This window comes from Neodiprion virginianus, chromosome 1 (assembly GCF_021901495.1).
Source record: "Neodiprion virginianus isolate iyNeoVirg1 chromosome 1, iyNeoVirg1.1, whole genome shotgun sequence".
NCBI lineage: Eukaryota > Metazoa > Arthropoda > Insecta > Hymenoptera > Diprionidae > Neodiprion > Neodiprion virginianus.
In genome coordinates, this window is record NC_060877.1 from 4,946,633 (window position 1) to 4,971,517 (window position 24,885).

The window sequence follows — 24,885 nt, forward strand, 5'->3', positions numbered from 1 at the left end:
TCTATTACATTACAGGTAAAATTGCATTGTAATTCACACTGTGATTTAATTTGTATTATTCATTATGTATTTACATTATATTTGTTTGAATAAAATGAAAAATTTAAGTAATTCGTCGCCAAATGAAAAGCCCGTGTGTAACGCAAGAATAAAACATGCGCGAAATTATATCAGAAAATGATACGAGATTTCAATTGAACGTACGTATATTTAACCATCGGTAGGAATGATTGAGATCAAGTACCATGATCACGTGACTTGATTGATAAGATCGATATAGTTTCAAGTCAGCGCAAAAAACCAATGCCAATGTAGAACAAAAAAAGAATCGCCATTTTCACGCGTTTTTTTTTCATAGTTGAGGAATGAAATGGGCGCTTTATTATCATAGAATCTTGTTGTACACAACTTTTAAATATTGATACGTAAATAATTTGCCAGATGACGCTACGAAGCAGTGTAAAGGGGTGTGCTATTCCTCGATAATTGGATAAACTACTTTTTGAACGCATTACGCAAGTAAACTGACGGGAAGCTTGATAAATTCGATAGAAAGAGAGTATATTTTTGTATTTATTGCGACTTTGCTACAATAGTTGAGAATTTGGACCAGATCGTTAATTAAGCCGTTATTATTGAAGAATGTACGCGAAACTGTAAGATCATGAATTCAGGATATATTCATAATCATTTGTTTTATCCCAGCTGCCGATTTCCCGCAACGTTATAATTATTTTGGCGAAGAGTCATCACGATTTATCATAGAATACTGCATAATTCCGTTGGATATGTAACTTTATTGAGCGCAATGAAGTTTGAAGTTTATGATGACTGATGGATGCGACGGCCGTGAAGAGTACTCATCTCGCGCTTAAACGATTAAACGCCAAGGTCGCCGAAGTTGGAATATGATGGAAGAATCGCCGTTTCTTCAATGCTATACAAACATAAATCTATCTGGGTGATCAGAAATTTTTGGGAAAAAAAATCCATACCTTTTCCAGGACCTAAAACCTAGTTCTCTCTGAAATTTTCCCAGTTCTGGTAAGTTACTAAAACCTAAATCGTTCTTAACGCTTATTAACTCTACATTCGGTTAAAATTCAATTCGAACCTAGGATAAATATAAGTTTTGTTTTCTCGGCAGAAAAAAGTAAATTTGTCATCTGAAAAATGATTTCTAATTCCCACGATAGGAGAACTGATATCTTCAGTTTTTTCCACGACCAAATTAACAATCTCCCGACAATACCACGTTTTCCGTGACCCCTTTTAAATTCCCTGAGATTTCCAGGTTTTCCGGATTATCCCGGTGTGTGGCCACCCTGTCTATTCTATAAAAAATGTCCGAAAACTGAAACAACTTCAAAAACAACGCGGCGATGATTACAGACGTTGAATCACCGTGCAGTGGAAAATGGGTTAAAAAAATAAAGAAGCGAATGAAATATTTTCGGTAAAAATCCTGTGCATCACGATTCGAATTTTCTCTGCGTCGATTTGAAATTTGAAAATTCGTTCATCTAAAAGTGTCGTTGAGATACGATTCAAAGACTCCAGCCGAAAATCTCGTCGAGATTAAAATGCTGAAATCAATTCTCGGGAAGGTTCGAATTTTCTACACCTACACCGGCAGCGTACCCTTTGGAAGACCAAGTTTTGGCGTTCAGTACAGGTGGATGACGTCAGGAACAGGCTGCGGATGAGGTTAGCGCCGACGGGGTTACGTCATCGGCGAAGCGGTCGGTTGACATTCCGAAAATAGAGAAACTCGGTGAGCTCGTAGAAGCTGCCCGCAGCCCGACGTCGGGACGAACCTAGAGGCGTCGTATCATACGTACGCGCATGCAAATGTGTATAATACAAAAGAAACCGTGAATTATACGTATACGAGATGATCGTGCGGTGCAGATTTAACCTCTGGCTGGTAAGCCGAAGCGTTCCGCCTTGCATGAGCGAGATATTCATTGATTGGAGGGGGGGAGGCACATAACACGCATGTGTGAAATGATAGAAACGTTACTACTGCACGTACCTAGTAGTAGTATTTATTTCTTTTTAACGATCGTTGCGTAGAATACGACGAGATTGCGGTCTGAAGAAGGCAAGGTTGTAATATAGCGACGGTGTCATCGCGTCGCGTCGTATCGAACCGTTTATGGCAATTAAAACAGAGAGATTTGTGTCATGTGCACATTTAATTAATTTTCATCGAAATGTAGCAGGGAGGGGAAATTTTATGCGTTCACCGTGAATCATTTTACATTTTACCCTGCACGCTTGGCGAATGGTATGAACGGTCAAGGTTTGCCGCATGTTGCAAAAAAAACGTGCAATTGTTGTACAACGATAGTTGCGATGAATGAAAACGTTTGCTACGATATTAGAAAAACCCTTTCTCACGCGGGATTTCAACGCGCATGGCGCGAAATTTGAATATTCAAATTTCGTTCCATTATATTGTTATGCATGGCGGTACGTCGCATTATCATATATCCGTACAATACGCGTACATTACGTAGATTAGCATATTTTATCACACATGCCGAACATGCACCCCATAATAGAATGCGAACGTAGAATACTTTGTATCGTATATTGATCGAATGACGCGATCGTGATCGGTTAACAATTTCAACTGATATCCGCCCCGTGCAGCGTTCAAGATTGATTTGTCAAGATTAGCTGTACATTTTTACGTCCACAGCTTTATCACGGGTCGAAAAAGATAAGCTCTCACGCACCTATGGCACATACTGGAATTTCGAATATGCAACCTTCTGACAATTAACTAAGCGCAGTGCACCTCGCCAAACAATTTGACAAGTTTTGCACAAACTCGATACGAAGCTGTTCGCATACCTGTACAGCCGTACAGACAACTATTTACAAGAATGTCTGTATATATAGGTGTAAGTACTTTGCCGAGCTAACAGCGGATATGCTTAATTTACTCAGCTTGGGCTGTAGCTGAAAGAAAAATATAACTTCTACGAAATATGTTTGCAAAAAAACGCGTGCTCGCGGAGAATTTGCTCAAGTCCGTTAGCACGGCGTTTTCATAATCACGCGGTGAAACTAGATGCTGAAAATAGATGTTACCGTTCTGACGGTATCCGAGTTGTTGTTGGGTTACAAATTCGAAAATAAAATGTTTCGAAGATTAAGATAGAAAATTAATTCGTCAGTAGGTGCAAATTCACGGATACATATGTCATAACATAACGTTTTTTGATTTGTCATTCTTGTCACTAAGAACATCTTGAAAACGTGTTTGTACGAATAAGTTTTCAAGGTATCGATGATGTAATAACACGACATTACGTCTTGGACGTAATTCTCTAATGGATGGAATCGGTTGTGCCTCGTTATTTATATATAATTCACAATTACGCATTTTTGTACTTTCCAATTAAAATTGAGAAAACAGTGAAAACAGTGAAAACAGCGTACGTACAAGATAGAAACTTGTTATTGCGAGTATCGAGAATTGTTATATCTTCATCGGCGTGAATATAAACGTTGCGTCAACCGATGTGCTGACCAATAGATATTATGTTGAGAAAAACCGCAAGGATTGCGAATAATGCGAAGTCGACGATGCTGCGTGTGGGCGCATAACGCATGTAACCTGCATACGGTACGTCTGACATCGGCTTAAAGCAGTCACTACTAGTCTCTTGGAGGGCGAGAGCAGCCTGCCAAACGCCAAGTAGAAAGATCCAGTCGTTGGCGGACTGCGGTTCGTGTGACGCGGAATTCGAGCTTAAATTTCGTTGTCGCCGCGCGCGCGTCTCTCTTTCATTTTAAGTAAAATCAGAAAAGTATCCACGCAACGAACACTTGGCCGGTATAAAATCGCCGCGTCTCTCTACACACCTGGTGATTTTCATTCTGTTTCTTGTCAGTGTCGATATATTAATAACAAAAGTGCGAACGTGCAAGCTACGGATTATTTACTTACGCGCTTGTCACACGTTTGACAGAGGTGAGTGAGCGTCTGTTTTCAAGCATCGCGTCGCGGTTTTACAACCGACTTTTCTTCAGTAATGTGTTTAAAAAACGACGCGGTTCTTTCGCGGTTTTAGAGTATTAATATGGATTCGTGATAGGATATGAATCGCGAGTTACTTCCTTCCCGAGGTTAATAACAGCCGCAACTTCAGACCCAGGCGCGTGTACCGTGTGTTCGTAAATTACGAATCGCAACGAAGCTGCGAAAGATGCTAATACGCGGTGCCGGATTACCACATGTGGAGGCACATTCGAGTCGAGGAAACCTGAGATTGCTCTTGGGCTCCATCTCGGTGTTCGTACAGTCTGTAACGCGCCAGCTCATGCACGGGGATCGTAAAGTTGAACCAAAAAAATGTGTGCAGGTTCAAGGAAGAGCTTATTTGAAAGAAGGAATTTCAACGAGGTTCATGTCGGTCGGCTCTTTCATTAATTTACTGCACTTTTAAATCCCCCCGGTGTTAAAGTTAAAAGAAGACACGCATAGTTTTTCACTAAATTTCAGTTCAATCATTACGAACCAAGACACGGCGAGTAGAACGAGGCCGTATAATTTTACTATTAAGACCCAGCATCGCTGGTGTGCGAGGAGATATCTCGATCGGTTTGTCGCCGATAAAGATAACGCCGCGCTAGAAGATTTCACGTCTTGACAATTGGCCCGAGATAAGGGGGAAAACTGGATGGAAATGGTTCCTATCCGGTGAGACGAGGGAAAACTCGTCGTGGGAAAAATTTTAACGAATACATAGAAGCGGGATAAATAAATAACATAAGGCTTCCAATGATCTCGCTGTCTGCCTGCCGGCGGGCCGGAGATATCTCGAGTTTTGGGAACGAGCCGCACGATTCTTTCAAGATCATAAAATGAGCTGAAAATAATCTCCGAGGCTAACAACTCGGAGGCGCACGCTGAGACCCGAAAGTGAATGTATCCGGTTTTTATTCGGTCTGTACGGACCTTTAAACACAGCAAATAAAGCCCAGTTAGGATATAGGTGAGCTATATTTAACCGACTTGAGGGCGCACCGAGACGAAGAGAGAGAGAGAGAGAGAGAATCATCATCGGATATATGCCGGCAACGAAATCACTCAATTTTATTGATGTGATTATTATTATTATTATTATTATTATTATTATCATCATTATACATTGGTATCCAGCATCGACGTATTGTTCTTAATTTTATCTAATTGTATAAAATAAAATGCCGCGCACGTACGACAGTTTCGATTACACGACGTTGTCACGAAGCTCCGTGTAATTCTATTCAATTAGACTTTCCGCGGCGATATGATCAGCAATCCAATAACGGTTATTATAATACACATTTGTTTTCAATTCGCATATCGCCGATTGATTACGTGCGAAGTGCGTTGTAAGTTCAGTTGAAAAACCAAGAGAAAAAAAATAGTCGAAATAAATATTATACTCACATTGGATTCGCGGAGAAAAGTTACGACTAGATATTGAAGTTTTTTGTTCCTTTTTGTTTGTAATAATACGGAGTTGATTTTTCGTCGATCGATTTCTTCGTCGGAGATGATCCGGTGATCTTTTGTTTTCCTTTTTTCAAACCTATTTTTGATAAGATCAATGGGGCTGATTTGACGAGCGTTTTTCTTTCTTGAATCCTGATCTACGACCACTGAAAATCATGCAATATTTTCATCGTACGACGTCGGGTAAATACGTAAAAATAAAAACTTGAATCCAGGCTGCTCCACCTACGACAGCGAGAAGCCTTCTTCACCGCCCACGATAAATTTATACTACACCAGTCAGGGTCTCGCCACGACTGGTTATTAAATTCGCCTTTGCATGGGCGAGCTTTTTACTATGCGTATTCGTATTGTTACTCAAAACACTGAAACAAAATCCGCATTAGGCGATCAACGCGTGTAATATTTGACCAACGATAATTGCCAAGTAGAAAAAGCTTCCGATTTTTTGCAGCAGTGAAAGAGTCAGAGGTCGACGATAGCTCGTTTCAAATTTATCGGTTCCAAAATAATTCAAGTTTAATCGGAAGATTTGCACTCTGAATTATTATACCTAGAAATAATGCCATTGTGAAACGTTTCACGGATAACACAGATCTGCAACCAACAAACCGCACGGTCAAAAATAATTCTTTTTGCAGACTCGTGTTACAATTCATTCCGCCAGCGCGTGAAGGGAAAATCCTAACTTGCATTTCGCAAGGCGTACGTATATAACGATGCATCATGGGTGAAGAGTTTTTGAGTATTCCGGAGCGGTATGGCTTCGGTATTCGCGTTACAGGCACAGTTGCAAAATCTATTTGACCACTTTCAAACGAGTTTGAAGGTCAACCGTTCCGGCCGACATTCTTACGACGGATGATAAAACGAAGAGCAGAGAAAATACGCGTTTAAAATGCTCACTACGCGTACGTCTGTGTAGACGATATGTGCTGAATTCGGTTCACGTAAATATTAAGATTTCAGTCTGACGCGTTCGCTAATTTTAGAATCAACTGCCCCGACCCTAAAGCAAGCCGAGGGAACTACGAACCACGAAACCGCGATATTGCGGATTCAAACTCAAACTTATTTATGTACGCTAAACATCATTTCTACCGTATGTCAAGCAGAACGATACGCGTGTGATAATCTCTCTTGAAAAAAAATTATAAATTCGCAAAATCAGTTACGCAAAGTTGACGCACAATTTTACACAACTATTCAATTTTCCCCTGGACGATTCTTCGTACACCAACGGGGAATTTATAACGTAGATGTTAGTTATTTTACGCTTGTCGGAAGACGTGTCAGACCTCGATGTGGCGATTACCACGAAGTAATTATCTGAAACTAAATGAGGAATCACGTAGGGCGACGATTGTCGGTAACGAGTGTTTCGCATGCTCGTATATACACAAACGTGTAATCAACTCTGTACGATAACCGATTGACTCAAATACGTATATGGCAATGAAAAGCTGTACGTAAGCCTGTTACGTTATACGTAACACCTATAATATACATTAATAAAAAATATCTCACTACGAGACGAATATTTCTCAATCGCTAATTATAACTGCCTGATATCTGCAGTTCAGGTGATTAATTTGACAGAAATTCATTTCGTCATAGAGCAAAAATTATTCGTCTGTCGTTCTCTCGAATTTTATTTTTTTTTCCCCTTTAAGTGATTCTGTAGGTGTAAATATTACATCTAAAACAAACAAAGAAAAAAAAATGCCGTTGTCAGCGTAGGTATATGGAAACTGAGAATGTTTATGACGTGTTATATAATGCGGGAAGTGTTGGGCAATGCGAATTTAATACAGCGAACGTCGTCGTTAAATACGTGTTTTAACGTACGTAGGTCGCACCTTCCGGTTACTTAGACTAAGAGTTTGAATTTCGAACGTATTCGCGAAGGTTGTTTAAATTGGGTCACCGGGATTCATTCTTCATAATTTCCAATGCAAAGGAACCGAGACCACAATTCCGAAGGCCAAGGCGAACGTTTCAATGACTAAAGCAGTCCTTGTAGTGACTCGAACGAGCAATAAAATTACACGTAGGTTGTGTGTCTTCGTAAGAGAGGGGGAGAAGAAAAAAAAATATTCATCTTCGATCTTCTTGTAACGTCTGCTTGTCTTTTCTTCAACCGGTTTCTCAATGTTTATATGAATATTTTATACATTGTATTTATTATAATCGACCAGTTGTAGACTTGATATTACAAATTTGGTGACTTTCTCCCAAAGACAGTTTAACGTCGAACGAATCGTTTGTACGCATAGATATCAGAGACATGACCATTTGTTATCAGATTTTGCCAATTTGACGATATCGTTCTCATCTTCTTCTTTTTGTTTATTATTCTTGCGCGTGAACGAAGGGTGAATCTGCGCTTATTGTTAGTTTAATTCGTCCTTCTTTTACAACCTTTGCAGCCAGAGTTGTTCACGGCGCAAAATAATCCGTGAGTCAGTCTACCGAGTTTAAAAGTAACCCAGGCATGACAAAACTAAGCCGACAGCCAAGAGCTAAAATCCAAAAGCGAACCCGCGGTTTATTTCGTAATGGCTACACTGTTCTGCAGAGACTCGTTTCTCCAACCGTATAATATGCATATTTCAAACTCGTTACCTCTTACATGAAACGGTCAGCTGTTGCTTGATACTCCCTATAATTATCGGTAATAACTCCAAGGCTTGAAATACCGTGAAAATCAGCACAAATATTTGCTCTTGTTACGAACGAGGGCCGATTTTCTTCTCTCTCAGAATATTTGAAACGCAAGTTTGATTTCTTCGTAGCTGGTAGAAGCGAAAAAAGAAAAAACGAACGAGGCAAAATGTAAAAATCACAGAAGTCGAGACGTTTCACGTGCAGTTGCAAGTTCCGCGACGATATGCGGAGATTTCAACGCGTCTAATTGATATCCGACCAGTTCTCGACCCAAACCGCGTGCTATGCCAAAAAATATTATTCCACTTTTAGTGATATCTAGCTGGACACAAATTGTACTGCCTGTTAATTACATCCTGGAAACGTTTAACGAACTCTCGTTCAAATTGCTATCATGTGTAATGTTTATCTCCTAATTAGTGTAACTTCGAGGTAGAATACACTAGTCGAGTTGGTGTGCACAATATACTTAGACAGTGGTACAAACAGCGATGATTATACTCGTCGTGCCTCGCGCGGTGTCCGATTTATCACTTGCAGTAACACGTTTCTGGATTTTGTTACTCGATGTAAGATTGAAGCGATATCCTGGCTGAGTGACGACGAACTGCACGAAACGTTCATTCAAGTTTTTACTCGCGAGTAAATCCTCACAATGCAGGCTTTCTCATTGTTGGCCAAAGGTACCGGTATTGGGTTACAAGTATTATTTGTCCAGAGGAAATTCTAATCGTCGTATTTACGACTTATCGCTAAACTTGTAAGATCAGAAGATATTCTACGTATCGTTAGTACGCACTACGCTAAATTAATGCATTCCGTAGAGTAATTTATTCAAATTTTTTTTTTTTTTTTTGAATTGAGAAAATTGAAAAACACTTTTCATTTCTCGTTATGTGGAAACTTTGCCAGTTGGATTGATTAAAACATATTATAATCTTGTGGGTGAAACTGTCAAATTGCCCCTTGACATGCTTTAACGTTTCACCCACTTGAAGTGTTGAATGGCGGATGAAAAAAATAAATAAATACCTGTCGCTTAGTTTTTAGTCTACTGTAACATATTAAAAAAGAAATGGGATACCTTCTTTGTAAGTTTAAAGGTATAATTTGTTCGGTGTACAAAACCTTCTCATACGGAATTTCGTAAACGTAAAGTTTTCGGGGTAATTAATCCAATCATCGAATCCGATAATTAGTGGAAAAATAACATAGATTTTGTTTCTGAAAATTAATTAACAGATCATGGCAAAGATATTCACGAGCACCTTCTATTAATAAATGATTGACCCATATCGAAACGAATGAATATCGGGTACAGCGTTCCGACAATGAACACCAAATCGATTACACTGCGGTTATTTTTAAGGATAGATACGCGCTGTTCCATCGGTATTGTTACTTATAAATATGACCGCACCGCAATAAGGCAGATGACTCTCTGAGGTTATTATTACGTAATTGCAGACGGTTACATCTGCACGAAGGACAATTATTATTTCTAGCTAAACGACAGCGTGCCACACGATTGTTGCTTTATATGTACGACGGATCATCGCGGCGATGACGCGGAATGTTCGCTAAAAAACCGCGGCGTCCGCATTGCAAAGAGAAAAAGTTCACGTCAGTCGAACAAATTAATATCGCGCCAATTACGCACTGTCCCGACACTTGCAGCGTAATCGACGTTTACGAAAGAACGATGGAAACGGTTGCGGCAAATTCTTTCAAATGCCAGCTCCAGCGTTAACCCATACATCGAAATTGTAAATTTAAGAAACATGAAACTGCACCTCCCGTGATGTATTACGTACGTAAATGTAAACCAAAGGTGCGAAGCGATTTCGCCGCATAGAAGTCATGAAAGCTGGGCTCTTTTAACGGGTTCTCAGAGACACGCGAATTCCGAATACACGTAAGCAAAAAAAAAGAAAATAATGAACGAAGAATTAGATTTAGTTTCGGTAAAATAGTTTCTTAGTCGATTTACGGACATAGCTAATCAACTGTCTAAAAAATACGCCTTAACGATCTTAGGACGATTAAAAATCCCTACTTTTTTGCAACTTGCAGAATCCTTAATCGACCAGATCCTGCGAAGAGGAACTGCGCGATGGCGTCGACGGTCAGAGAGAGTTCGCACGTTAGTCGAAAAATCGTTAGCCACGGTGGAGGACATGGTCAGATTCACCACAACCACTCGTCAACAACGGCGAGCAACCTGGAGAACAATTTGGGTGAGCTGGAAATGAAAAACGGCGATAAAGCTCGATCGACGGAGAATCGCGATGCTCGCCGATCACTGTCAGCATCAGACAGTGAGCTTTGACTCTTCGATCACATTTTTCGCACATTATTGTTTCAGACGCGCTGCTGGAGGACCTGCAAACCAGCGTTTCGCGAAGCGCGACTCCCGTTCGCGGAGGGCGAGCCCTTTCCCCGCAGGTTGAATACAGAGCACCTGCGAACACTACGAGGATCGTATCCGAGGGTCGGTGAGTACTGGGGAAAGAATTTCAATCGGCGATAACGAACCGGAAACTCACTGTGTAAACGCGTTTCGCACGTATGGAATCGATGGAATACTACACTGAGAAAAATTTCATTTGCTACGGTAACTAGAAAAATTGAGTAAAACAGGTATCGTTGAAAAAAAACTGTTTGAATACTGTTGGGATTACGAAAAACGAGGTACGCCTAACCATTTTGCGCCATCGTCGATCCTTTTTTGGTTGTTGCAACGCAAAATCAGTTTCTGAGGTTTACTCTACTTTTTTAGTTAAATGAGCATTAAATTGTACAAGTTGACACCAAAGTAAGAGAGGCGATGAGAATGATTATTTTTATTCCTCGATTCGCTCGATTCTTGACGCACGAATTTCATTCGTATCGTTACAGTACCATCTCGCCAACGAGGTCGACAACAACAACAACAGAAAAGTACGTGACGACTGGAAACAGTGGCGCAGTCAGCGGAATTCCTGGTCTCGAAATTCTCGATGCCGAACTGCAGAACGTGAGTGAACGCGTTTTTATTACTAAAGAATTCCGACGACGACTCCGATTGAATAAACAATTGTTCCCAAAAAAAATACGACCATTGCCAAACGGTTCTCTTTCAGAGTTATGCACATAGGGAAGTTCTGATTGAATATCAATAAATCGACCGTGCAATGTGTGAAAAATGTGACGAAACAACGGATCGCGAAAGATTCGCGTCGCGCATAAAAATGGGATGACGATGATACAAAACGTTTCAAACACGTATCACAAGTCTCTTTTTCACAACTTGATGACCTTATTCGCCTGCAGGCTTTGAGAGAATAATACAGCGTTGCAGAGTTTTAATAATATACCGCAGTCTCGCTGTGGCGAGAAAATGTGAATCTGTAAACACGCGACAATAAAAAACAGAAACATTTATATCCATAGCAAGAAAAATATGGAAGTAATAAAATAGGACTATCGAGTACTCGTTTAAGCGAATCGTAAAACATAGAGTAAAAGCTTACAGAGAAGCTTCGGTTAAAGGGGTGAACAATCTTGGAAACAATCCCATGGTGATAAATTCACGCACGCGTATGTTACGGAGTGAAAGAAGTATTTTCGAAACAACCTTGGTGCAATCAGTGCTCGTAAAAAAGCCATTACTCGGGTTATAAAGCTCCAGAAGCGTTGGCGGTCCTGCAACCTTGGGCCAAATGAATAAAGCGTCCTTATGCCCACTTGCATGTAAATTCAAGAGGCAGTCGGTCTCCGCCCCTCGTAAACCTTTTTTGGGTAATTGGTAGGTTCAAATAAATTCCAAATTTACAATCTTGCAGATAATCTGTGGTTTGTACGGAAAATCGCAAGCTTACGAGTCGAATCCGAACACCATCAATGATTGTTTTCCGGAAATATGTAAAATTCGAATACACCTGAAAGCTTTAAGCTGCACAGCTACTGCAATTGACAACAGCTAAATGTATGAAGATGAAAAATGAGACAGGATGCCCACTAAATCTCAATCAAGAAATTCCCTGATTTTTTCAGGTTCTCCAGACAAAGATCTTGTAATTTTCCCTGACCAATTCGGATAAATTGATTAAATATACGCATTTTCTTTTTTGTCGACGAAAGTCCGAACTGTCATTTGGATCACACCATCCCATCTAGCCGATGCGCTCAATTATTTGTAAGATAATGTTTAGGAATATTCAAAGTTTGAAGAGAATCTTCCGGCGATGGTGAAAAAAAAAATTTTGGCATTGGATCTAATTTATCCAAAGCTTAAAAAAAACAACAACGTACAGTAAACGATTCCTTGACTTTCCGTTAAAATCCCTGAAATTTTGCGTCACTGTTCCAGAATTTCAGAATTCCGTGACATTTCCAAGTTTTCAAAAAACTCCTGACCAGTGGCCGTCCGGATGAAAAAAAAAAATGATCTAAATTTCATAGATACGTAGAATAATTTTATCCGTCGAATAGCAGACCGTAACACGCGTGAATCCCTTTGACCGCGAGCCAAATTTGTGGTGCGGTTATTCTCGCGTGATTTTCGACCGTCGACGGTGTTTCTTTCGCGGTTGCTCCCAGTGTAGTAAGTAATGGGAGAGCGTTGTGTGGGTAGATCTGAGTTCTGTGGCGCACCTTATAAGACCAGAGTCAAGTGGTACATATCAGAGGGCCGACTCGACTGGACTCGCTACCTCTTTGCCTTGCGTTATGCGTTACGTTGATACGTCAAGCTGCGTTGGCGGATCGCTCGCTAACTGATTAAATTCCATTGAATTCCACGCCGGAATGGAAGCGGTGAAAAAAACGCGGCTGTTTTACAGCGGAGATTCCGTGCCTGTAACCTATGTCGTAGGAGTTGACCGCCTGTTCAGGGGAAATTTATACATACCTCGAAACGTCGCGTGCCCTTAAAAGGGATCCAACATCCCGGCCGTCAAAGTTTCACAAACCGTGTTTAACAACTAAATGCTGCATAATGCGGGGAAACGCACCGGAAACACGCCGGCGTCGTTCATCGATCGCGAATCACCTTTCCTGATTATTTTTCAAATTTTTTTATCTATCATAAAATTAGGTGTCCGAGGTATGTACGTAGGATCTTTTCGACGATGCGTGTTACATCTTAAGTAAATTATAACTTGGAGAAATTATACACAATACAAAATAAAATAGGAAATTTCTAACTACCCGCAAGAATATGTCCCAGTATGTCCATTAAAATTGTCCGATTGATTTAACCATTTTTTAACGTATTATTCAATGAAAGAAAAAGTACAAATTACAAATCGAATCTTGATGTGAAAATTTAAATGTTGAAATTAGAAAAATTTGCGTCATGTTTACTAACAAAAATGTAACAATTTATATTTGGTTGAATTTTTTCAACAGTGTATATTATGACGATTTTTCGTTACTGCAGACTGACATATGGCAGCAAGAGATGTCTTTGATTTGATTGAGGTTCGGAGAATTTTGACGAGTTTAGGAGGCCTCTAAAATCGTAACAGAACTCAAGAAATGGAGATAAAAAGTTCTCTGTACGATTTATCTCCTTCTATTTTCAAACGTGTTTGTTAACGCGTATATCGAATCGTGGATCATGCCGGATTTATAAATGTGTGAGAAAAGTTTATACGTACAAGAGATAGGAAAGATCGTTACTTAGCCGCTGGCAATCGTAAAACGCGACTATTTTTGGTTATCGAATGTTCCGAGGCAGCCGGCTGCGCGTCTAATTTTGCTTACCCATTTTTCCCCTACGTTTGTTGAATTTTTCCGACTCTTCGGCAGCCGCGCCTTCGACCTCCGATCTTCGTCGATAATTCTAGTTATTGCGTAGTTTATTGCACGCGATGAGGGCATCGGGCTTGGGCAACGTTTCGGTATTTCTCTACATGCGTGCAAAGTATTTACAGGGTGCGCAATACTAATAGGCTGTCATCTTAATTAACAACGACAAGCGCATTGCACGAAAGATTGATTATAAAATCGGTGTGATTAGATTTTTGATCGCGATTTTATTATTGCTACTTGCAAAGATACGCAGCTGACATTGAGCTAGTTATCATTGTAATGAAATTAATCCGATTACCAATCACTGATTATTGTTATTAATATTGTAACGATACTTTGATAGGCTTTGTTTCTCTCGTTCCAGGTTCAACCAGGGCAGAGCAAGACAGTAGCGTACAAACAGGTGTCTTATCAATACAAGACGAACCTCGATGGCAGCCCGAGAGACGGTGGTGAGTTTTAAATTTACCTTGAAAATTAAATCGCGTTAGAAACATATCTATCTAGCTGGTCATCTGTCGTGTCAAAAAATCTCTCTTTTTCTTCTGTCAAAAAAATCTCGCCTCTGCGTTTACACGAGAACCGATTTATTTATACCGTGTAACAAATTTTCGTCGGAAGGTTGAAACCACAGCGATACGCAGAATAATCATATCGCTACGCTATCAGAGGGAAGAAAAACTTGACCAAGAATACGCTCCTCGACATATACGTATACATATTTTTATGCGACTAAATTTTATCTGAACTACACGTTGTATAATATATTATATCAGACAAAGTCGAGTGGAAGATTAGATTACAGAGGATCGATGTAATATTGTACTAACTTTACGCCGAAACAATAACGAAAGAGGAGAAAAAATGCCTCGTCGCAGAATCAAGATGTCCAAATTCTATATCGCCTTTATGTAATTACGCAAATTATACATTATTGCATTGCTGCAATACACCGAGGATGTAAGATTAGATAATGAAAATTGCGCGACGCGAAAGAAAGCACAACGTTACGAAGAATAAATATATACAAACTCGCAAATATCAGCAAGTATTTGTGCAACGAATTCGATGATTTTCTCCATTTTCCGTACGCGAATGGGTCGTTCTTTTCGGTTCAAGTTGCGACGTTGCATAAGCAAAAAGTCTGGATGAGCTGCGAAATCGTCAATTTTGCGAATCGCGGAACCTGGCTTTATAGCAGGCATTCGCCCGAGCGCAAATCCTGATACCGCGATAATCTGGCGTATCATTAGCGGAATGACTCTCGGGAATTATCACCAAAGGTATCAAAGTATCAACCGTGCCGAATAACCGGCTCTGAGACAAAGGCGAACCAGATTATCAAATGATCATTTTCATCCGACTAAACAGCTTATCGACGCAGGTATTTAGCATAAGATAAAAGGCAGTTAGGGGTAAACAACATCGCGGTCCGACAATCAGAGCCGTTTGCCGCTCGTCAAAGAGCCAGCAGCAACAGCAGCCAGCGCGTAAGTGGCACTGCCATATTAGGCCCGATTATGGATGACCCGATTTCTCCGTGACCGCTTCAACGAGATACGAACCGGAGACTGCGATCTCGCTGTGAATGGAATTTTGCAGCACAAGGCTACGCGGGGCTATTTTCCATCTCTCAGGGGAACTATTAACGTTTCACGAAAAAGTGCAGCAATTCGAACGAATCGAGATTCAAGCTAGCCGATAGTCATAAAATGTCGCCACTTGTTGTAGAGAAGCGATTGAAAGACCTGCACGCATGCAGTTGACAGGAAAATGAGTCCCTGGTCCTAAGATCAGCTCTGCACTTTGTAATGGTACGACTTGAGGTTATTAGACATCCCACCATGCACATCCGCTTATTCAAACGAACAGTCTAATTGTTTCCGAATATGGTAACGCTGCAATTCTAACCAACCTCGTGTTGCGTACATGGAAATCGTCACAATACCGTTGTTACATTAATGTTTCCGTTTTCCAGACTCGTGGGCAATGTCGGAAAACGTTCTCAACGCAACTGGCCCTCCTATGATGTGAGTATTACGTCGAAACACGTACGGTACAAAAAACAAAAAGGAAACTGAAAAAAAAGAAACTACTGCAGAAGCTCTAGACAAAACTTCGCACCAAGAAAAGCAACGATAAATCAACGAAAAACCTTGCTCGATTCTACTTGGATTTACTCACGTAGCTCTGTGGATTAGTGCCAAACAGTGTCGTTAGTTTACACACAATTAGATATGCTCATCTCACACTGTACCGAATCTGTCGTATTCTGACCGATATTTCCGTGGTAAATTATCCAACGAGTAAGGAAATTTGTGTATTTCAGTGAAGAAATTCGCGACAGAAGTTATACCGAAGAATCGCATCCGACTAGACGTCATCGCAGTCCCGATCCGCCTGGCAAGACTTCGACCGTAAACAGAGAACTGGTAAGAGAGTAAAAACCGAGGGTGACCAAGTACTTGAAAAACAGGGTAGACTACCGACTGTGAGCAACGAATTGACCCATTTTTCTCAATCCCACAGTTATTTGACACTTCTTCTACATCCAGGTCGAGGCAAACGTCTCCTCTTCCTGCAAGCCAGCAGCGCGATGTTTCATACGTACAGGAATCGTCAAGTATGTACTGATCTCGAATTACTTTACAGGCATGCCATTCATGCTAGCGCGTTGAGTTCTCCGGAACGGCTTTTTTTCCTACTCGTGTAGCATTCGGCTCCGATTACTTGAGATTCGCAATAAACTCGACACGTTTCAGGCTACCACGTTGACCCGAGACCCGTACAAAGTACCGTGACGACAATCAGGAAAAACCAGACTCTGAACGCCCCGCAGGAAGTCGAAAACATCGAGTACATCCCGGTACCATCGCCAAACGCAGCAGTGCCGATAAATCTGGCACCCGGTCCGAATACCAAAGTAACAACGACCGTGAAAACTTACACCTACGAACTTCCCGGCTCGCCCGAAAATTACATCCACGGAAGCACGCTGCCGAGAGGGGTTGTGCTGCCCGGCGATCAGACGATAACTTACACCCTGCCGCGTGGAGGAAGTAACGACAAAAGCTACACCATCCATACGCAGAAGGTGACCAATTCCACACTTCCGGGACAGACGGTCACTTACCAGGTGCCGTCACCCGATGGACCGGGAACGCAAATCAGGTAGGTGTTTGGAACCTTCGACTTGGGCTTTGGAAGTTGGGGAAGAGTGGAGTTTGAAGGTAATTCATTGGTTCGCAGATACGCCAGTCCACCGCCACCGGAGACGACGACCAAGACGTCGAGCCTGCACAAGGAGGCCAAGTACTACCACGAGGAGCAACGTGGATTTCCGCCTGGTAGTCCGGTCCAGAAACCAGTTAACAATACCATCGTTTATCACACCGGGCCGCCTCCGAGTAACAACGAAACAGTGACAACTGTGACCAGGAACGAGAAGTACTACCAAGTTAATGGAACCTATCCGAACGGGGATGGACCCCGCAGCCCGAACAGCGGTACGCACGATTTTTCTAACCGACTACTTATTTCAGACCGTATCGTCGACGAGATGAATTTCGCGAGTGACCGACCTTCGTGGTCTACACTTTTTTCAGGTCCACACGGCCCTGGTTATGGTCCGGATACCGACCGCCCGGATCACGGAACCAACACGACGACTATCATATACCAAAATCAGCCAGCGCCGAAAACCGAATCTCACACGACTACGACGATAAACAGAAGCCAGGAATATTACGAGGGAAGACCGTATCCCAATGAACCTGCACACAAATACCCGGGTCCCGATCATCAGAGGCCGGAAGGACCGAGCCACACGACGGTAAATTACTACACCGTTGCACCTCCGCAGACGAATCCACCTCAGCCGACGAACACGACGATTTACAAGTACTCCAACACCACGACGACCATTCCGCCAAACAAATATCCTGACGATCACGAGGTTCTTCTGCCGAAACCGTTCCCCACGAGTGGCGTTCAACTTTATCCGGCAAACGCGAAGCCGCAAACGCCCAGCAACGGACATGGACCACCTGACAAGTTGGAGGACCTTATGGCTTCCTTCTCGGACACGGAGGTAAGACGGAATCGCTGTAAAAATATTGGACGGATCGTCAATAGTGAAACTATATAAATGTTGTGGGGAGTAGTTTATTTCGACACTAATCACTGATCGCTTTTTACGTTCTAGCGGGTTGTACTGGCTGATATTTCTAACAAAGAGAGAGACCAGCAGAAGTTGCAAAAATCTTCTGACCCTAGTAATCCAAAGAAAGATGTCGATTTCGTGCCGCATACGCCTCCGAAAGTCCAGAGCAAAAATTATGCCGGACCTCCCGTTTACTATCCGCCAGGATCTGCCGAATTCACCAAGAAGGAAGAGTCTGGCGGAGCTATGATGCAGTCTAGCGTGAGTATTTACTTCTGAACATTAAGTAGAAATCAAATTTTCCTGCATGATTTTCAAATTTTTACCAATCAAATTTTCGGCAAGTAATCCAACTACGAACAAAATGCAGAGACTTTATGGATATTCACATTTTTACAAATTGGTTACAGGGAGGATGGCAGAAGGGTAAAGGTAAATACGAATACGAAGCATCGAGTAAAAGCAAAAGCAAAAGCAGTAGCGGAGGAGCCGTAGTTCCGGTTTGTTTGCCACTGTGCTGCGCTATGCCTTGCGTAATTATGTAGGCGTCGCGTAATTATCAAAGTATATATAAATTAATGTAAATTTTACAGCGACGTAAATTCTATACCTCAGTAAAAAATATTATGTTTCGTTATATCTCTCGTAAAAGTTCACTTTCGTTGGTGCACATTCAAATGTACGCCAAGATGTCGTAACCGCCGTAGTAACATAATCGCGTGGTGTTTTCTAAAAAAAAAAACTTAGTCTTTTAATCCTATTTTGAGTGATTTTGATTCTATACGTATGTTCGTAGTTTTATACAAGATTTTACCTTTCAATCAGTCCAGTACCATCAACCGTACAAAACAGTTTAGTAAAAATTTCACAGTAATAAATGAATAATGCGAAAAGTGGCAAGATAGCGAAAAATTTTGTGGACGAAAATTCGATAAATTTTAGACTAAATATCTGTAAGCCCAGGATGATGTTACTCTTTGACCTTATGTATAAAAATAAAAAATCGCACAATGAGGTCATACCGTGGCTTGGGAAAAGTTTTTTCTTCATAATTACTTTGATTTCTTCGTCCAAAAAGTTCAAGCAAAACCCGACGTTAATACAAATATGTACACATACAAAGTGTGAACATTAACCGATTTATTTTATTTAAGTTTGAGATTACGATACGTAACACCTTTCTCTCCATTGTTTTTTTCAATTTAATTTTATGAAATATTTTAAGTGATTCCCAGTTGTTTTAAACTTTGTATGTAATATAATATTATTTAAAATACTCATTAACTAGTATCTAAACTGGCAGTTTCGCAAGCAAGATACACGAGTACCCGTTCTAATATCATTTTCTCGAAACGTGCAAAAACCACTTACTTACACTGTTACACATAAATATACGTATATACACACACAATGAATATACACTTGCAGATCTGATCCGAATTCTGTAACGAATTGTTTTTACATTCAAAACCACGCGTCAATCGCGTGTTAGGAAAATTATACATATAATTACTATAATTATTGATTACCAATATATATTTTGTATTATTTTATTTACTAATTAATTAACAACGAGTCCGTAGTCTTTAAGAAAACGCAAATTGACTATACCATTATTTTATTTACCTTACTTGACCGTTTTTCACAAAAATTAAAAAAAAGAAGATCAAGCAATGAGGTAAATATTGCATAAAAAATCAAAAAGGATACACGTATTATCATGGTATTAAAGAGCCGTGAATTATGGTGCTATAATAATTTTAATGGTTGTAATCGTATATAAGCGAAATAATATATATATATATATATATATATATATGTGTGTGTGTGTGTGTGTATATATGTATATATACATATATGTACGTATATCCGGAAACATAATTGACCGGCTTAATAGTCGCAGGTATGTTTGTAAAAAGAAACAGAAGAAACCACATATATTGCGCAATGCCATAACTAGCGTGAGCATGTATGAATACTTTAACGTAATATAATCTAATATATACATATATACATACACACACACGCACACATGTATCAATAAACTGACTGCTATTTCTAATCACTACTTATATTTTCGCTTTTTCAACGTAAATATTCCAAAGTACCTATTATAAATGACCGACTGAGAGGTGAATCTCGTAGAATATCAACAGAAAATATCAGGAATTTTTACCAGCAACAAAATACGCAAATATATGATGCATTGTCTTAAATTCTCGTCATAACGTTATTCTTGAGAATATCGGCATTCTCCACACTCCTAACAACAATGCAAATCTTGGATCAAAAAGACTTACACCCTTAGCCTCGGTACAGTAAAATAGTAAATATAAAAACATAAATGGTCGACCAAATTTTTACAACTGCAAGTGTTTTGTGGATAGCGTTTTTCCTCCAAGTACAATCCAAGTAAAATAAATGGTGCGGAGATGAGAAAGCGCGAAAGAAAAAGTCTCAATTCTTCATGTTTTAAAATGTTACTTACATCATTCTGAGCTAGCATCATTTTCCCGCGACACATTTAATACAGGTTTAATAATAATTGAACCTCGATGCACGACTACGATTCTAATTACACTCAACTTAGTTTTTTACCCTGTTTAAAATTTGTTCAACTTGTCACCAATTAAGGCATCCAAACTGAAAAGCTCATTTTCGTTATATGTGACATGTGAGGAAGCAAGACTAGCAATGCTGAGAAAAATAATGACGAATGGAACCATTCTAGATAGATAATGTCATATTTAAAATGTAAATAATACGCGCAATTTGTACTTTTTGGCTATTTCACACAGATGTATGATTTAAAATAGAAAAGGATATAAAAACCCTACAATAAGTAAGTATCTTGATATGAAACCGATAAGATCATGCAGCGCCCATAATCGTAGAACTTAATAGTGACGTACCTCTAGGTATATGCTCAGGGTCTAAGAATTATACGTCACCCACACAATCTCATTTCATCCATAATCGAAACTTCCAAGTATGAACCACTTGCAAAAACTTCAGTAATAATACACAGCGTAAACTGCTGCGACACAGAATATAGACTCCTGAAATAAGTAAATTCACATTTCATAAAAACGTATGTTAAATAAGACCTGTTTCCATGTTTTTGTGGCAAAAATTCCATGCCGAAATATCTCCATATCTAATTTCATATAAAAAATAAACTCTGACAATTTTTCATTCTGAGCAATTTCAGGTTAGACGAAATACTTTGTGATAAGTGAAGTGTGAAAAAAATATCTTACATTCAAAAAATTGTCGTGGGCATAGCTATCAGCTTCGGCATCCCATATGCACCTGGTGCCCATTTTAACGCCAGCACCACGATGCTCTCCCATTACGACATTGACTATATACTTATATCGCTTAAATTTCAAATCTGAAAAAGGATTAATCACAACGGAGGTTCAGTTAGCGTCAAAATGAAAACAGCATTTCCAAACAAACAAGAACATTTGCAACAAACCTTTAACTTTGTCTCTAATGGTATCAGCAATTTCTTTACACCATTTGCGCGCCTCTTTCGGATCATAAACTCTCGTAGAGAGTTGATCGGAAAGTACATTGTGTATAACTTCTTTTGCGCTCATAGGTTTGAATCTGTTAACAAGCATCAGACGCGTGTCAGTAGAGGCAAAAACTATCAGTCTCTCATTATTTTAATACACAGTTATTCTTACTTCTCAGAAAGTGGTGGTCGAATTTGGTAAGTTGGCAGTGCAGCCGCCTGTGCTTGCTCCGAACCCTCCAGCCCACCGAAATTTGCGTCGGATTTTCTCTCGCCTTCATACTCTCCACCTTCTGCCTCGTCCTCGGACTGATGTTCCGATTGCGGAGACGTGGTTGCATTATCCGCATCTTTGCTTTCCATTTCTTCGTTTTGCTGTCTCGACCGATGTCAGGCACTTTGGCAGAACATTTGAGGTTGTGACAGGTTGTGAAAACAAACGCAGCTCGTTGCCAAGTAACCATGCGAGTGTTGCGCCATCTGTTGACGAAACCTGGGACTATCATTACGAGTCTTGGCGGAATTTTCAAACGTTAATTCGCATATACACCATACGCGTTATGCTCTTTAAATTGTTCGTTGCATTGTTATAATCGTGATGGATAAAAAGACTTGTTTAAATGATTATAAAAATACACAGATTATATATTCCATAGATATTAAATGTACATTGACGAAAATACAGTAAGTACATACACGCACTTTACTACTCTGGCGTAATTAAGAACCCTATATTATTACCGGTTTGCACTATACGAATTTATAAGGCACTTTGGGCAGTAAAAGTGAAACCTTTTGTCGCTACGGTTTCCCGAATTAATCCTAAAGTAAGATGTGAAATGTTTTGAATTTCTCTCTCCAAGATTCTACACAATTTTACACTATTACCGAACATGGTGCCGATCGGATGTGAAAATCGCGTAACTGTTCCAGAATTTGATTCGTAATGCTAATTATATGCAAACATTCATTTTAATTCAATTAAAAATGCTTTTCCCTTGTAATTCATTCGAAGGATCATAGTCTCAATTACGTTGACTGTAGATATATAATATGTAATCTCAGACAACGTCATTTAGAACGCTCTAAGATTCTTAAATTAGTATAGCACTGGCTTAAAATTAAATTCATAAAATTGATATTTGGTAATTTTGATCCTTAAAGTTAGTTGTATGTAGTTAGTCACTTGATCACGTTGTAGCATAAAAGGAAACACAATGCTTACATTGGCGTAAAACTGCGTAGAAGCAAAACTGTTTGGTTTAAACGCAGTAATTTATTTTTCATTTTGAGCCTTAATATTAACCGTTGCAAAATGAAGTTTCAAGTTCTTCATGATCTCATGGCGTTGATACATAACTTCTTTACGGCACAGGATCGAGAGGGCTATCGGGCATTCATATTGAACAGTTTCAACACATTTGGTATTCTGTCCGTCGCGGAGGAATTTGAATTCCGATATAGAGTCCACTGAAATAAACATGAAGTTCAGTTCAATATAAAAGTGGACATACTTTAAAGGCAATCCAGTTCTCCCCTTCACAGGAAGAATGTTTTCACATAAAAATCCGACCAATAGAATTTCAAAATCAAGTTGCTTACAAATTGTGAACAGAAATTTATGGTAGTACTAAAAACTTACAGCAACCCCAGTTTCCAAGAAAACAAGTGCGATGCTCGGAATTTATGATAAAACTATCAACACCTGGTATAATAGCAAAGTGCCCTAGTGCTTGATTTCTGATCATCGGCACGTGACTTAAATGTTCCAGGTACTTTGCTGAATACTTCCAATGATCATAATTTCCATTTTCAACAACAATCTGGATGTCTTCTCTGAAATTGAAAAATTAGTATAGAAGTACGGCTATTGATTAATTAGTCACAACTCACACATCTCTTCCCCCCTTTCGATATAAATGTGAGAATACAGGTTCATTTATTCGTTACTGAACGCGAGACCCGGATGAGAATGAGTCGACTGTGCAAGCGCCAGGTAAAATGGCTGCGTCAACCGCCGTCAAATTACCCAGTTTTTATGACATCTTGTATTGATGTGTACCTGAGGATGCGATCGTTTTAGACTGTATTGTCGAGCCTGATTTTAATAACGAAAATCCGGGATAACCAATCAATCTAATTTATAGATTATTCAAATGTATATGAAAATTCTTGAATACTTACATTGTAGGATTTAATTTCTTCATATTGCTAAAATCTGCAACAAATTCCCATACGACATCGGGTTTTGTATCTTTTATAATAGCATCGAAAGATGCGTAATGAGTTTTTTTGAAAATAAGAAAAACGTAGATAACAAAAAGCGTTGCAACAATGGAAGCAAATGTTCGGATCTTCCATTTCATTGGATTAAGACTACCCATTTCTGAAAAAATAATCACCCATTACATCCTAATTATTTCACAATATCAATTAGAAAAAAACAAAGCTTTCAAATAAAAATGAGAAAAATAACCAAACCGGCTGTAAAATAATTTTTACAACGCTTGAAGTATATAGTTTTAGTTAATAAAATTGTCTGAAAATAAACCGTCATACGCTCAGATTTTCTATCAAATTTAAAATATCACGCACTGCAGATGGAATAATACTTTCAACTATTTTCAAAATTTTATCTTTCGTCTATTCAGTTTTTACGAATTTAAACTTTGAGTAAACCACGAGCTGCACGCGTATCTACATATGCATATGAATTGTGCGAGGGACAATGAAATCAATTGTGTAGTCAGCATTTTTTTCTTGAAGCGTCAGGGTTTTTTATAACTGACGGAAAGAGTTCTGGTATCCTTACCAATCGTTCGAAGTTTGTACTTTCCGCAACCCGTCCAAGCCGTAGTCCTCTTCTGATTATTCTGTTGCGATACACGAATCTGATAGTACAGCATCCGCCAACGATCTTTCACGCCTCTCCGCGCTTCCGAATGATTCCCCGATCCTCCCACTCCCGATTCCCCCCCTCCACCGACTCTTCCAGATGTACCGGTGGAAGATCCAGGAGTAAAATTTGGACCAACTGACCTCATACGCATACGCCGCATTATTTTATGCGAGAATATATTCGGCTATGATCCTCTGGTGATAAATTGAACGAAAATATGAAATACACGATCCACGAAAATCTTACATGTATTGCTCTACTCGTTATACATTGACTCGGCTGCGTAATTGTTTGAAAATTTTCAGATTACTTCGAATTAT

At 39.7% G+C, this 24,885-nt stretch overlaps 3 protein-coding genes across 6 annotated transcripts; 1 reads left to right on the forward strand and 2 right to left on the reverse strand.

Annotated features, from left to right (window-relative positions):
- Positions 1-626: 626 nt before the first annotated feature.
- LOC124296787 (dynein light chain Tctex-type protein 2B-like) lies at positions 627-22,160 on the reverse strand. 3 transcript variants are annotated; one of them, XR_006906457.1, is made up of 6 exons: positions 21,839-22,160; positions 21,625-21,758; positions 21,404-21,537; positions 21,056-21,202; positions 1,642-1,817; positions 627-937 (listed from the first exon to the last, which is right to left on the reverse strand). XR_006906457.1 is itself a non-coding variant. In XM_046747140.1 (4 exons), exons 1-4 carry the CDS (start codon positions 22,027-22,029, stop codon positions 21,155-21,157), a joined length of 507 nt encoding a protein of 168 aa, XP_046603096.1. In that variant the 5' UTR covers positions 22,030-22,160; the 3' UTR covers positions 19,189-21,154. The 3 variants fall into 3 exon arrangements, 1 of the variants encoding a protein (XP_046603096.1); XR_006906456.1 differs by having other exon boundaries at positions 627-1,817; XM_046747140.1 differs by lacking the exons at positions 627-937; positions 1,642-1,817 and having other exon boundaries at positions 19,189-21,202.
- On the forward strand, positions 3,660-20,070 carry LOC124296785 (soluble scavenger receptor cysteine-rich domain-containing protein SSC5D). Of its 2 annotated transcripts, none has more exons than XM_046747137.1 (13): positions 3,660-3,988; positions 10,259-10,422; positions 10,551-10,680; positions 11,084-11,201; positions 14,346-14,433; positions 15,960-16,011; positions 16,311-16,413; positions 16,511-16,604; positions 16,744-17,152; positions 17,231-17,487; positions 17,587-18,071; positions 18,186-18,404; positions 18,554-20,070. In XM_046747137.1, the coding sequence occupies exons 2-13, from the start codon at positions 10,299-10,301 to the stop codon at positions 18,686-18,688; spliced, it is 2,214 nt and encodes a 737-aa protein (XP_046603093.1). In that variant the 5' UTR covers positions 3,660-3,988; positions 10,259-10,298; the 3' UTR covers positions 18,689-20,070. The 2 variants fall into 2 exon arrangements, with proteins under 2 accessions (XP_046603093.1, XP_046603092.1); XM_046747136.1 differs by lacking the exon at positions 3,660-3,988 and adding an exon at positions 6,763-6,839.
- A 121-nt stretch (positions 22,161-22,281) lies between the features above and the next one.
- Positions 22,282-24,759, reverse strand: LOC124296786 (uncharacterized). The gene is made up of 4 exons (XM_046747139.1): positions 24,479-24,759; positions 23,851-24,052; positions 23,309-23,502; positions 22,282-23,136 (listed from the first exon to the last, which is right to left on the reverse strand). Exons 1-4 carry the CDS (start codon positions 24,723-24,725, stop codon positions 22,943-22,945), a joined length of 837 nt encoding a protein of 278 aa, XP_046603095.1. The 5' UTR covers positions 24,726-24,759; the 3' UTR covers positions 22,282-22,942.
- Between the last annotated feature and the right edge of the window lie 126 nt (positions 24,760-24,885).

Coding starts and splice junctions, on each gene's coding strand:
- LOC124296785 (XM_046747136.1), top strand. CDS start 6,778: ATGTTAGTTATTTTACGCTTGTCGGAAGACGTGTCAGACCTCGATGTG. Junction 10,681..11,083: donor AGGATCGTATCCGAGGGTCG/GTGAGTACTGGG, acceptor GTATCGTTACAG/TACCATCTCGCCAACGAGGT. Junction 16,605..16,743: donor ATACGTACAGGAATCGTCAA/GTATGTACTGAT, acceptor GACACGTTTCAG/GCTACCACGTTGACCCGAGA.
- LOC124296787 (XM_046747140.1), bottom strand. CDS start 22,029: ATGGAAAGCAAAGATGCGGATAATGCAACCACGTCTCCGCAATCGGAA. Junction 21,759..21,838: donor CGACCACCACTTTCTGAGAA/GTAAGAATAACT, acceptor GCTTGTTAACAG/ATTCAAACCTATGAGCGCAA. Junction 21,203..21,403: donor CCCACGACAATTTTTTGAAT/GTAAGATATTTT, acceptor TACTTATTTCAG/GAGTCTATATTCTGTGTCGC.
- LOC124296786 (XM_046747139.1), bottom strand. CDS start 24,725: ATGCGGCGTATGCGTATGAGGTCAGTTGGTCCAAATTTTACTCCTGGA. Junction 24,053..24,478: donor GTACAAACTTCGAACGATTG/GTAAGGATACCA, acceptor TTATTTTTTCAG/AAATGGGTAGTCTTAATCCA. Junction 23,503..23,850: donor AAGAAATTAAATCCTACAAT/GTAAGTATTCAA, acceptor TTTCAATTTCAG/AGAAGACATCCAGATTGTTG.